Source organism: Mus caroli, unplaced genomic scaffold (genome assembly GCF_978045245.1).
Source record: "Mus caroli unplaced genomic scaffold, Mus_caroli_1 scaffold_3, whole genome shotgun sequence".
NCBI lineage: Eukaryota > Metazoa > Chordata > Mammalia > Rodentia > Muridae > Mus > Mus caroli.
Window position 1 is genome coordinate 53,254,096 of NW_028227258.1, and position 12,693 is coordinate 53,266,788.

Consider the following 12,693-nt stretch of genomic DNA (forward strand, 5'->3'; position numbering starts at 1 on the left):
TAATTAACATGAAAAGAAGAGGTGAATATCATTATAAGTTTGGTTTCTTTTATAGTCTTCCTATCAAGATGACCTTCCTCAAAGAGAGTGACTCTTCTAATGGCAGTACTCTCCAAAGGAAAGGATGTGTGTGGCCAATTGAGTGGATAAGAGAATATCTAAAGTATTAAGTTAGGCTTCTGTATAGTGAAGGTAGTAGATGATCTTTTCTTGGTATCTGGAAGTGTGTAGTAAAAGATATCAGTGTGATTCTATATGAAGAAACCAGTATTTCCTTTCTATTATGATAGTGGGGAACTTAGTAAAGAGGGGAGCTCATGAGTCTTGAGTCAGCAAATCCAGGTAACACTGATCTCAAGAAGGTGAGGGTATAAATAAAGAGATATTTAAGAACAATATTAACCTTAGAATGCAATGGTTTTCTTCCTTTCAGGTCTGTGGCTGTTGCATTTTGGGCTTTGGCATCTACTTCCTGGTCCAAAATACCTATGGAGTACTCTTTCGTAACCTTCCCTTCCTGACACTTGGCAACATTCTGGTCATTGTGGGATCCATTATCATGGTAGTTGCTTTCTTGGGTTGCATGGGCTCAATCAAGGAGAATAAGTGCCTGCTTATGTCGGTGAGTCATTGTAGCAGCTGTGATATTCTGAGTTTGGGTAGATGATGGTTCAAATCTGGGGTAATATATTTCATGGTATATTACTTTTGGGAAACACCTACAATCAAGAGCAGAGAGGCACACAGTGGTGGCACATGTCTTTAGTTCCAGCATTCAGGAGTCAGAGGCAAGTGGATCTCTGAGTTTGGTGCCAACTTAGTCTACAGAGCAAGATCTACAGAACAGTCAGGGTTACACAAGAAATCTCTGTTTTTGGAAAAAAAGAGCAGAGGGGCAATAAACACACAGATTACATACTGATTCTTTTAATTATTTTGCAACTCAGATGACAACCTATGAAAAATGCACCCACAGTGCCTTGGGCCCTCCCATACCAGTCAACATAAAAACAACCCCTGACAAGTATTCCCACAGGCTAACTTGACTTGAGGTGTCAGGAGGAATTCAGTTCCCATGCATGATTTGTGTGTGTGTGTGTGTGTGTGTGTGTGTGTGTGTGTGTGCGTGTGCACGCACACATGCACATATTTGTAGACCTGTTTGCCACAAAAGCAGAGAGAGGTAGATCAGAAGCAGATCCATGCTCTGATAATGTCTCTGCTTTATCACAGTTCTTTGTTCTGCTGCTGATTATTCTCCTTGCTGAGGTGACCTTAGCCATCCTGCTCTTTGTGTATGAACAAAAAGTAAGTTATGAAAACATGACATCCTCTCTTATTGCTGAGAAAGGAAATACACAGTGGAGAAGTTAGTAAAACCAAATTAGTATTAAGTTATACAAATGAAGTAAGAGAATGAGAGATCAACTGCAATTGAGAGAAAAAAAAGTCATGAAGATTATATTTGAATGATGCCTTTAAAGAGTACTAAAGAGAAGATGAAGCAAGCTTGTCTTCTTCTTGCCCACGTTTCTCTGTGTTCCTGCTAGTCTTGTCAGTAAGGTATGACCTTGGCTTTGGTTGTTTAACTTTTTTCTTTGTAAAACTATAGTTCTGGAAGGATAAAAGTTAATTATGTATATCTTCCTTAGATACCACATAATCCTCAGCTTCTCTTCTTATATAATCTCCCAAACCCCATTTTCATAGCTCTAACTCCTTGATGAGAATGGGGCATCAATTTAGTCTACTAGAATTTTCTTATTTCTTGAATTCATCTTGTTTTTACTATGTCTTCTCTGGTACATCATAATCTGCCACAGCTCAACACGTTAGTGGCTGAGGGTCTGAATGACAGCATTCAACATTATCACTCTGACAACAGCACCATGAAGGCATGGGACTTCATCCAGACACAAGTAAGTACATAAAGAATCTTGCTCAGATGAGTCAGAGTGAAAGACTAGACCCTGGAAACAAGTATATCTTTCCTAAAGGTTTCAGACTCCAAGATCTTCAGTTCTAAAGTCCAAAGAATGTCTTTGCTCTCAGAGGCAGGCAGGTATAGGAGTTAGTCCAGTTGATACAAAAATTGCTGCATTCTATTTCATTCTTTACCAACTCACATAAAATCATTGCTTTAGCCCTAACAAAATAAAAAGAAGATCCAAATAAATCATATTGGATTGGCTACCTATTCTCCCAAATTTTATCAAAATATCAGCAAAATATAAGAAACTTATTTTAAATGTCCAGCTCACCAAAGTTATATTTTTACCTAGTCCTCTAGTATCACATTCCCCAAACTTCTCCCAAACCCATGAACATATACCAACTCTGCATTCTTTCCTTAGAATGTTAGGGAACAAACATGAGCTAGAGAGCAAAGCACAGGCATGATCTATGTCTCAAAAGGTATCAACATTTTCTCCCATGATGGATTAATATGGAGTAGATGATAATAACATAGGAAATTACAAAATATAAATAAAAATAGGAGGACTTGGAAAAGTTACAACCTCTCTAGAGTTCAAATTCCTCATTTGTTTCAATTCAGCTTACAAGTCCCTTTTAAAGTTCAAACACACAACAACAAAAATCTCTTGATACAGGTCACCATCTTCACATTGACTTAGTCACAGTCACCTATTTAATCCCCTAGACATTTTTTTTCTAAAATATGCTAAAGCAAATTAAATACTGAACCTTCCATCATCTCATCCACTAAATATCACTAAAGAGTCTGGGTCAGTGGTTAAGATTCCTTATTGCTTTGCCAGAAGATCTGGGTTTTATAGCCCATACATGGTTGCTCATAACTTCCTGGAACTACAACTTCAAATGATCTGAAGCCCTTTTCTGGCTTCCATATGCTCCCACACACATGTAGTGAACATACAGTCACACATGCATACACACACACACACACACCTACATGTAAATCCTTAAATATCAATAACACTCTATATTCCAATTATTCCAATTTTCTCTAAAAAATTTCAACTGATTTGAACAAATTAAGATCTAAAAGAGGTCCAAATATTCCATTTGGACAACATGTATAAAACTTTTTAAAATTATTTAACAGTATACCACTTAATTTTATGTATATGTGAACAAAAATTAGGTTATATGTCCTATAGATTAAAGTATTTTCTGTATCTGGCTGGTTTATTCACACAGGTATTTTGATATCAGGAAATCTGTTTCCCAGAAGTACTGTAAATCTAGAGGCTTGATGAAGTCTCATTTTCTCTTCCCCTCTCTTCTTTTAAAGTAGTATTTTTTATTGAGAATTTTATACAATGTATTCTATTATATTCACCTCTTAACTCCTCTCAAATCCACCCCATTTCTATACTCATTCAAATTTGTATCCTCCTTTTATTTATAAACTCACTGAGATCAGTTGATGCTGCCTATGTACTTTGCAGTAAGATCATTCCCAGGAATGCACTTCACCTGCCTGTGGTTATATCCTTAAAGAAAGCAGGGTCTCTTTCTTCCAGCATCAATTGCCAATAACTCTAGCTAGGGATGGGACTTCCTGCCCATTCTACCCTTCATAATTGTTCTGGTTTTGTGAACACTGACACAACTGCTGTGAGTTCCTATGTGAAACTGCACTATTGTGTTCACAAAGTACTGTTTCCTTATAGCCATGCACCACTTCTGGCTCTTAGACCTTTCTGCCCACTCTTCCACATGGATGCCTCAACTTTGGGAGAAGATTCTGCAATATAGATGTCCAGTTTGGGGATGAGTACCCCATTGTTTCTTATTCTCTGCACCCTGACCAGTTGTGGGTCTCTGTATTAACCACCATCTACTAAATGAAGCTTCCTTTTTGATGGTTCAATGATCACTCATTCTGGATACATTAACAAGTCATTAGAAATTGATTTGATATTATATCCATTTAGCAAAATAATACTAGTAGGTTCTCCACAAGGGGCTATATAACCTACTTGGTCAAAGATTCATGGCCCCCAAAATGATTCCAGGCATGTGTCCTAACATGTAAAATGTCTTAAATCCAAGTAGAAAGTTATTAGCTTAAACCCACAACATTTGCATCATGACAAGGGTAATCACTATTATAGCTCTCAGAGCCCACAACTCTATAAGATATAGGATTAGTTTTTCTCCTCTGGTAGCTTGCACAGAACCTTCCAGCACTATGAAATCTAGCCATTAGCAATCAAACTTCCTTGGAGAATATTTTGGGTATATGCCCAGGTAGTCAGGTAACACTATGTGCAATTTTCTGAGGAACCATGAGACTGATTTCCAGAGTGGTTGCACCAGCTTGAAATCCTACTAGCAATGAAGGAATGTTCATCTTTCTCCACATCCTCCCCAGCATCTGCTGTCACCTCATCTTAGCCATTCTGATGTAGGATTGGTAAAGATCTTTTCCAAATCTGTTGGTTGCCATTTTGTCCTATTGCCAGTGTCCTTTGCTTACAGAAGCTTTGAAATTTTATGAGATCCCATTTGTCGATTCTTGATCTTTCAGCATAAGCCATTGGTGTTCTTTCTGTTCAGGAATTTTTCCTCTGTGCCCATATGTTCAAGGCTCTTCCCCACTTTCTCTTCTATAAGTTTCAGTGTATCTGGTTTTATGTGGATGTCCTTGATCCACTTGGAAATGAGCTTTGTACAAGGAGATAAGAATGGATCAATTTGCATTCTTCTACATGCTGACCGCCAGTTGAACCAGCACCATTTGTTGAAAATGCTGTCTTTTTTCCACTGGATGGTTTTAGGTCCTTTTTCAAAGATCATGCAACCATAGGTGTGTGGGTTAATTTCTGGGTCTTCAATTCTATTCCACTGATCTTTCTGCCTGTCTCTGTACCAATACCTTACAGTTTTTTAACATTATTGCTCTGTAATACAGCTTGAGGTCAGGTACCCAATGTTCTGTTATTGTTGAGAATAGCTTTCACTAAAACCCATTACATTCCTTAATATTTATACCTATGTGGAAACTTTTACAGCAGTATGTTTCCATATGTTTTTTTTCAGAAGCTTTTATTGTTAGTTACCCCTTCCATTATTCCCTCTGCTATACTTCCCTTTCATCCTACTTAACTATCCCTATTCCATTTTCTCCTCTATATGACAGAATTCTATCATCTCTTTTCTGAGATTATCCCCATTCCCCTCTACTAGTTTCCTGACCTCTAGCTTTACTCCAATTTCAACAAATAATCTAAACATTCAATGCTAGCATCCACATATAGAATATGTGTTTTTTTTTCTAAATCTAGTTAACACTCCTCAGGATGATTGTTTCTATCTTCATCCATTTACCTGAAAGGTTCTTAATTTAATTTTTCTTAAGAAGTTAATCATATTTCATTGTTAACTGTACTACATTTTGAATATGCATTTATTAGTTGATAAACATTTGGCTGTTTATGTTTTCTAGCTACTGTGAATAGAGTATCAATAAAAATAGATGAGTCAGTGTCTCTTTAGTAGGATATAGCATCTTTTGAGTGTATATCCAAGAGTGGTATAGCTGGATCATGTGTTTCTACCATATGTAATACCTCGTAGTTCCTGTTTTTCTCATCTAAGCAGGTATCTAATTATCCTGTTATTCAATAATCTCAAGAATCAATGTAGATTTAGTTCTGTGTTATAAGGTCTCTGGGTAGAAAGTACTTGGTAGGTAAAATGCATAAGTGGAGCATGTCCTTTAAACTTTCTAGAGGTCTTTTGTAAATAAAATGGTATAACAGACTTTTGAACATTTAGTTCTAAAGAGTCTGTAGCAGTAGACCAATTCTGAATTTTCTTCTCTGGAGTCAGACCTGAAAGATAAGCATACTCTTTTATATAATGACTAGATTTTTGTTTTGTTTTTCTGCTGATTTCCTAACCATCATGTTTGGGGAACTTACTTCCAGCTGCAGTGTTGTGGTGTAAATGGCTCAAGTGATTGGACCAGTGGTCCACCATCTTCCTGCCCATCAGGTGCAGATGTTCAGGTAATTTTCCTGTTATTGGCTTCTTTGTTGAAACTTAATTACTCAGAAATGTGTTCTAGAAAGCACATAAACCTTCCACCAAGAAACACGGAATTTTGAACACCAGCAGCAGCAGCAGCACCACCACCTCCAACAACAAGAATGAACAGGGAAACACCCCCCCTCCCAATAACTATAGATGCTTCCAAAATCTAGGAGCAAGTTAACCCAGTTAAGAGACTCTATGAAGAATCTTTTATTACACAACTAACTCATTGTGTGTGTGGTGGGTAGGTTGTATAAAAATAGCCAAGAGATGTATCTATCTCGAACAAAAGATAGTTCTTCTTTTGCTCAACGTATAATTTACAGAATCAGTGTATACTAGCTTGTCTTCTCTTTTGGAGAAGGCAGATCCATTCCATTTGTGAAATGAGTTAAATGTAAGTGGGGCAATGAGAGCTTGGGAAAAAGAGTGTTTTAGAAACTACCTTGACTCTTAATTTTGGGTCTTTCTTTAAGTAGGAGAAAACAGTCATCTTCAAGTAAACCAAGTAAACTTAGTAAACTAAGATCTTGTCTTGATCCCATGTTGCCTTTTCCTGAGTTTGGAAATCTACAGAGCTGTTTAGGTCCACAGGGTTGAAGTAGTGTTGGTAGGGGCTGGGGAAACATGGCAACTAACGGTCAACAAGTCTGGAATTTTATAGGGTTTTGATACTGGTTATTGAAGCTATATTGAGATGTATCTTGATCCAAAGATTACAAAACCTATAATTCCATATATTAATCTAAGATAAGCATTGAGTGTTCAAATGATGTAATAAGAAGATGTGTTACTGACTTATCTCTGAGGACTAGTTTAACTTAGTTAGGAGGTAAGAGTTCTGTGTTAGGTACAAGTTTATTGATAATACCAGGAGAAATGTCACTGACTTAATGTTCTCTACTTTATGTCTGTTTCTTCAAACAAGCAGGCAAATAAAAACATAACATCTGCATCTTGATAAAGTTGACATGTTGAATGGTGTCATTAATGCCTGTAATTCCCCCCCCCCCAGGGTTGTTATAATAAGGCAAAATCGTGGTTTCACTCCAATTTCTTGTATATTGGAATCATTACCATCTGTGTATGTGTGATACAGGTAAGAGCTTAATCCCAGGATCCCTATAAGGATTAACTGAGTTAAATCACAAAATCTTAGAGAAGTACTAGGGAAGCAGAATGGGGCAGTAAATATTATATTATTGATGAGTTCCTCTAGCCAAGGAACAAATGATTATATTATCAATTCAACTTAATGCATCCAGAAAAATTGTTACAGAAATTGTATATCAAGTCAAGCAGCACAGTAATCTATTGGATGGAACACAGGGTCCCCAGTGAAGGAGCTAGAGAAAGTACCCAAGGAGCTAAAGGGGTCTGCAACCCTATAGGAGGAACAATAATATGACCTAACCTGTACTCACCTGAGCTGTGTGTCTAGTTGCATATTTAGCAGAGGATGGCCTAGTTGGCCATCAGTGGGAGGAAAGGCCCTTGGTCTTGTGAGGATTCCATGTCCCAATACAGGGGAATGCCAGGACCAGGAAGTGGGAGTGGGTGGGTTGGGGAACAGGGCGTGGGGAAGGTATAGGAGACTTTCGGAGAGGAAACTAGGAAAGGGGATAGCATTTGAAATGTAAAGGAAGAAAATATCTAATAAGTAAAAGAAAAATCAATATTTTTTTTAAAAAGAATGTCAAGCAGAATCTCACTTTAGTCACTAACTTAGCTGGTCTGGAAGTGATTAAGATAAAATATCTCACTTAAAAACCTGGCCTTCTATGTTAAGAAGGAAGTGATGATGGAAATTTGAATTATTTTTCCTTTGTTCTTGCACCTGGTTTGACTAGTGAAAGGTAAATTTTGTCTTGTTTTGATATGCGATATTCATAACACTATTTTCTACCCAATATTGGGCATATTCTATATTACTTAAGATTTAGTCAAGAAATAAAAGGAAGATGAAATAAAGGAAACATAAGGCTTTGGCAGAGTTGATTTATTTTTCTTGTACTGTTCCCTGAGGGTAACTTGAATATATAGCTGAGTTTCTGACTTCTTAAAACATAAAAAATGTTTTCAAGAGCGACTTTTCTATCATACTACAATTGTCCCCATTTTCTTTCTAATGTTATTCTTAAACTTCAAAAGAGTAATTCTGTAGTTGGGAGTGGTGTTTGGAGAGTGTTCACAGTGTGATAGAAATCTTGTTTTTCTGTGTTAGCAAACTCTAGAACTGTGGTAGAAATGTTTTCTCTGATGAAGACCTCATATTTTCTCAATTCTCTTCTCAGGTGCTGGGAATGTCCTTTGCACTGACACTCAACTGCCAGATTGACAAAACAAGCCAGGCTTTAGGGCTGTGATTTGCAACTACCCCCTGCTTAAGTGACTTATTCCTCTCTAGAAAGTCAAAGTATCCATTCCATGAGAACTTAAACAATTACCTGCCTGACTGGCATTTTGGCTTCTTCTTATTCCATCTTTGACTGGATTTCTGTCTTATACACATCCAGTGAAGAGAATATTTGTCGTGGACTCCCCATATCCAGCAGAAGACAAACATTAACCAACTGATAGCAGTAACCATATCCCTTAAAGATGGTGAAACATACCTGGGTGGTTTGGTTTTTTTTTTTTTTTTTTTTTTACATACTTGGGTATTTTTTAAGAGACACTGTAGCACTGGTGGCTTGAGATCCACTGCCAGCTGGTGGTGTGGTTATTTCTCAGAGTACTGGCCTAGCACATGTGAGCCCTTGAGTTTAGCCCCAAATACTACAAAAAAGAGGTCCAAGTTTAAATGTTAGACTCCTAACAACTGTCAAATCAATCTCTAGCCTCTAAATCTTGCTACTTCCACTCTACAAAGTCACGTAAGAGAGAAGCTGATGGAAATTTTTGAGTCCCATTCATTAGATAATTGACATACTCAGTTCCCTTTTGAACACAGTCCTTGGTAATAGGAATCATACAGAAATCTTTTATCTCTGGAAAATATTCCAATTTCTTTGTCTTATTGATTTTGTTCCATCCATCTATCCAGAAAAGAATAGTTATTCCCATTCTATTGTTAGTCAGTCTGGTAGCCTTGAATTACATTGCCATAAAACAACCCAGAAGTATTAATATCTCCAGTGTGTTAGCTGATAATCACATCCATGTTTATGTTTTATTTCTCTATTAAATAAGGATGTTAATGTACCATTTTAACCTGTTAATAAACAAAATAGTTTATAATCACTATCCATCAAACATTTGACTCATTCTGATATTTCTGTTACAAGCCAAATATATGTTATATTTCTGTATAACAAATTAGTTCAAAATGTAGTGGCTAAGAACCTATATATTTGTTTTATAAATTGACTGATTTAAAGACAGCATTTTGCTATGCAGCCCAGACTGTCTTGGATCTTACTATATGACCAAAGATGGCACCAAACTCATGATTACCCTGCTTTTAACTTCTGAATATTAGAATTACAGTGAAGTTCTACTAAGTCAGAACAAACATTTATTGTCTGATGGTTTTATGTAATCAGGAGTGTGGAAGTAGCTTAGAAAAATGATTATAGATAGTTGTTTCTTGCATATAGTGATTAAGTGGTCAGCCATATCTTCCATCATCTCATTGGAAAATTAATCCACTGTCATGTTCTCATACAGTTGTAATGAACCTCATATAATGGCCACACATAACTTTATATGGGTAGTTCGTGAATAATGAGACAGGTAAGACATAAAATGATAGGTAGAATCCAAGACAGAAGTCATAGCACTTTTATAACTTAACCCAGAAATGATGCCATCAGTTATTCTGGGTCAAAAGTTCAATTTCCACCCAGGGCAAAATTACACAATGGGCATATGACTACTAGGAAGTTGAGATCATTGATGGCCACATGAGAGATTGTTAACCATCTCATGCTTACTATGTCAAAAATATGGTGTACTTGTCTATATTATGTATATACATATCTATATTTAAAGTAGAAAATTAGAACACATATAATATAATGCCTAATTTATAGAACTCACAAGAATAGAAAAGAATTGGTTGCTGTTTTAGAAATGTTCTTTAGAATTCTCCGACTTGCTTTAAGGAAAACTGGTTATTTTAGTGGTGCTCTATAGGGAAAATATCTATTGCATTTTCTGAGTCATATAGAGTCATGTATTCCTCTTTGTTCAAACTAACACTAAGTGGTGACATTACCAGTAAGTTTTCCTGCCTAATGCCTGAACTTTGTTCTTAGCTCTACTTTGTTCTTCACTCCCAATAAAATGTTATAGAGTTCTAAGGATTTACCTATCAAGTATTACTAAATCCATCTATCTCATCATCTTAGTCCTTGAAGTCTTTCAATAGCCCATTGTATTAGTCAGGGTTCTCTAGAGTCACAGAACTAATGGAATGTCTCTCTATATTGAGGGAATTTATTATGATGACTTACAGTCTTTAGTCCAACTAACCCAACAATGGTCAGCTGTAAATGGGAGGTTCAAGAATCTAGTAGTTGCTCAGTCCCAAGAGATTAGTTGTTTCAGCTGGTCTTCTGTAGAAGTAGGTTCCAACAGATGTGCTGGCAAGTAAGTACAAGCAGTCAAAGAATAGAGTGAATCTTCCTTCTTCCAATGTCCTTTTGTATGTGTGGCCCAGATTAAAGGTATACATATAGATCTGGGATTTGCTTTGTCCCAGGCTGACCTTGAACTCATAGATCTTCTTGGCTCAGTCTTCCAGGATTAAGGGCATATACTACCTTTCCTGGGCCTAAACTTTTCCTAGCCACTATGCCTCATAATCTGGATCACAGGGTAAGTGAGCCCTCCAATTTTGGATTGTAGTTCATTCCAGATATAGTTAAGTTGACAACCAGGAATAGCTATTACACCCATTATCTACGGTGTTGATTGTCAGAAAGGGCCCTATCTGAACTATTTCTTTCATAGAAGCTCAAATTATATGTTTAAAGCATAAAAAGCATAAATTTAATCCTACACTTTTAAATACATGAAACTCTTCATTGGCTTATGTTTTAAAAATAAAATTCAGATACTTTATCTGTCACATCCTACAGAAAATATCCCATTCTTAACCCCAGAGTCTACCTACTGACATTTTGATTGTGATTTCATGACAACTGATGTTTATTAAGTTTTATTAGATTTATTAGACCTTGTATATATTTGTTTCATTTTCTAACAATTCCCTTTGTTTGAATAACTCCTAAATTTTCCTTCCTATAAATAATTCCCTCATCTCTCAAAGTTGACAATTACTAAGTGTTTCCGAGCATGAACTACCATGTCCATTGCTTTTATTTGAGTGAGAGATGAACTTTGCTTTTTCTGACAGAATTTAATTCAGGGCCTCCTGCATGCTAATTCAATGTTCTGCCACTGTGCTAGTGTCCCAAACTAGCTGAACTTTTGAATCACTTTAAAGGGGGACACAGCATAATACACACATTTCCAATTAAGTTTTGACACAATGTACTTATTCAACACGTTCTAAAAAAAGTTCACAGTTATTAAATCTATTAGTCCTATCTTGGTAGATCTTATCAACTTTTCTTAAGATACATACTTACTGTGTAGTCCAGACTAGCCTTGAGCTCAGTTTGTAGTCCAGGCTGGCCTTGAACTCATAATGTAATCTAGGTTGACCTTGAACTCAGTAATTCAGGCTGGCTCATAATTCAGCAGTGATGCTCCTACTCTAGCCTCACAAGTGCGGGAATTACAGTCATATGCCATCATTACCGACACATTATCACATTTTAATTACTTATGTTTTTCTTTATTAATCTTGATCAAATTAGGAAACAAGATAAAAATACAAATTAACTATAAACAAAATTTAGAGCAGGTTCAGTGCATTATCAGGAATTGTCAAGAGAAAAAAAATTAGTCCTCATAGAAGAGAGAAAATAGCTTTTTGTTTTTGAATTAAGATTTAGACTTCAAAAGAAGAGAAAAGTGAAGGTATGGAAGAGAAGGTTAAGGAGAGGTTTGGAGGTGATATGTTCAACGAAAATTTATTCCAAGTTTTCACAGACTCTTTCAAGGAACATTACAATAGAACATACTTTTACTCGATTATGAGGCAAATACAACTCTGATATCAAAATGGCCAATTTCACTCATACGCATAGACACAAAAATTATTCAAAAAAGTGGCAAAAATGTAGTACTAAGTAAAGTGACTAAAACGAATGGATTTATCTTAGAAATACATATCAGTATTAAAAATAAATAAATTAAATATATTAGGCAATTAAAGTGACCAGGCACTGTGGTACATTACTATAATCCCACCACTCAGTAGTTAGAGGCAGAGACTCATTGTATTTAGTGAACTCCGGGTTAGCCTGAGTTACATAGCAAGTCTGTCTAAAAACACAAAATAAAACAAAACAAAACACCAAAAAAGAATTAAAGAGAAGAATAATGTTGTAATGATTTAAAAGGAAAGTTAGTAAAAAATCCAATGTGCTTTTTCTTTTTTATATATTTTATATGTTTTATATATTTTTATTAGGTATTTTAGTAAGACATTATAAAGTCAAAAAGTTTTCTACTCCTAGTTGTTAATTTTAGTTATCATGTTAATTTCTTTTCCATGTATTTCAATTATCTGTACATTTTCTGACTTATTCT

The 12,693-nt window shown here is 35.9% G+C and overlaps 1 protein-coding gene across 1 annotated transcript in view; it reads left to right on the plus strand.

Annotated features, from left to right (window-relative positions):
- Cd53 (CD53 molecule) overlaps positions 1-9,467 on the plus strand; it is a 31,872-nt gene extending 22,405 nt beyond the window's left edge. The window contains exons 3-8 of the mRNA XM_021158797.2: positions 434-622; positions 1,234-1,308; positions 1,824-1,919; positions 5,922-6,002; positions 7,043-7,126; positions 8,322-9,467. Coding sequence (XP_021014456.1) covers positions 434-622; positions 1,234-1,308; positions 1,824-1,919; positions 5,922-6,002; positions 7,043-7,126; positions 8,322-8,393 — 597 coding nt within the window. The 3' untranslated portion in view covers positions 8,394-9,467. The remainder of the gene's footprint in view (positions 1-433; positions 623-1,233; positions 1,309-1,823; positions 1,920-5,921; positions 6,003-7,042; positions 7,127-8,321) is intronic.
- Positions 9,468-12,693: the final 3,226 nt, after the last annotated feature.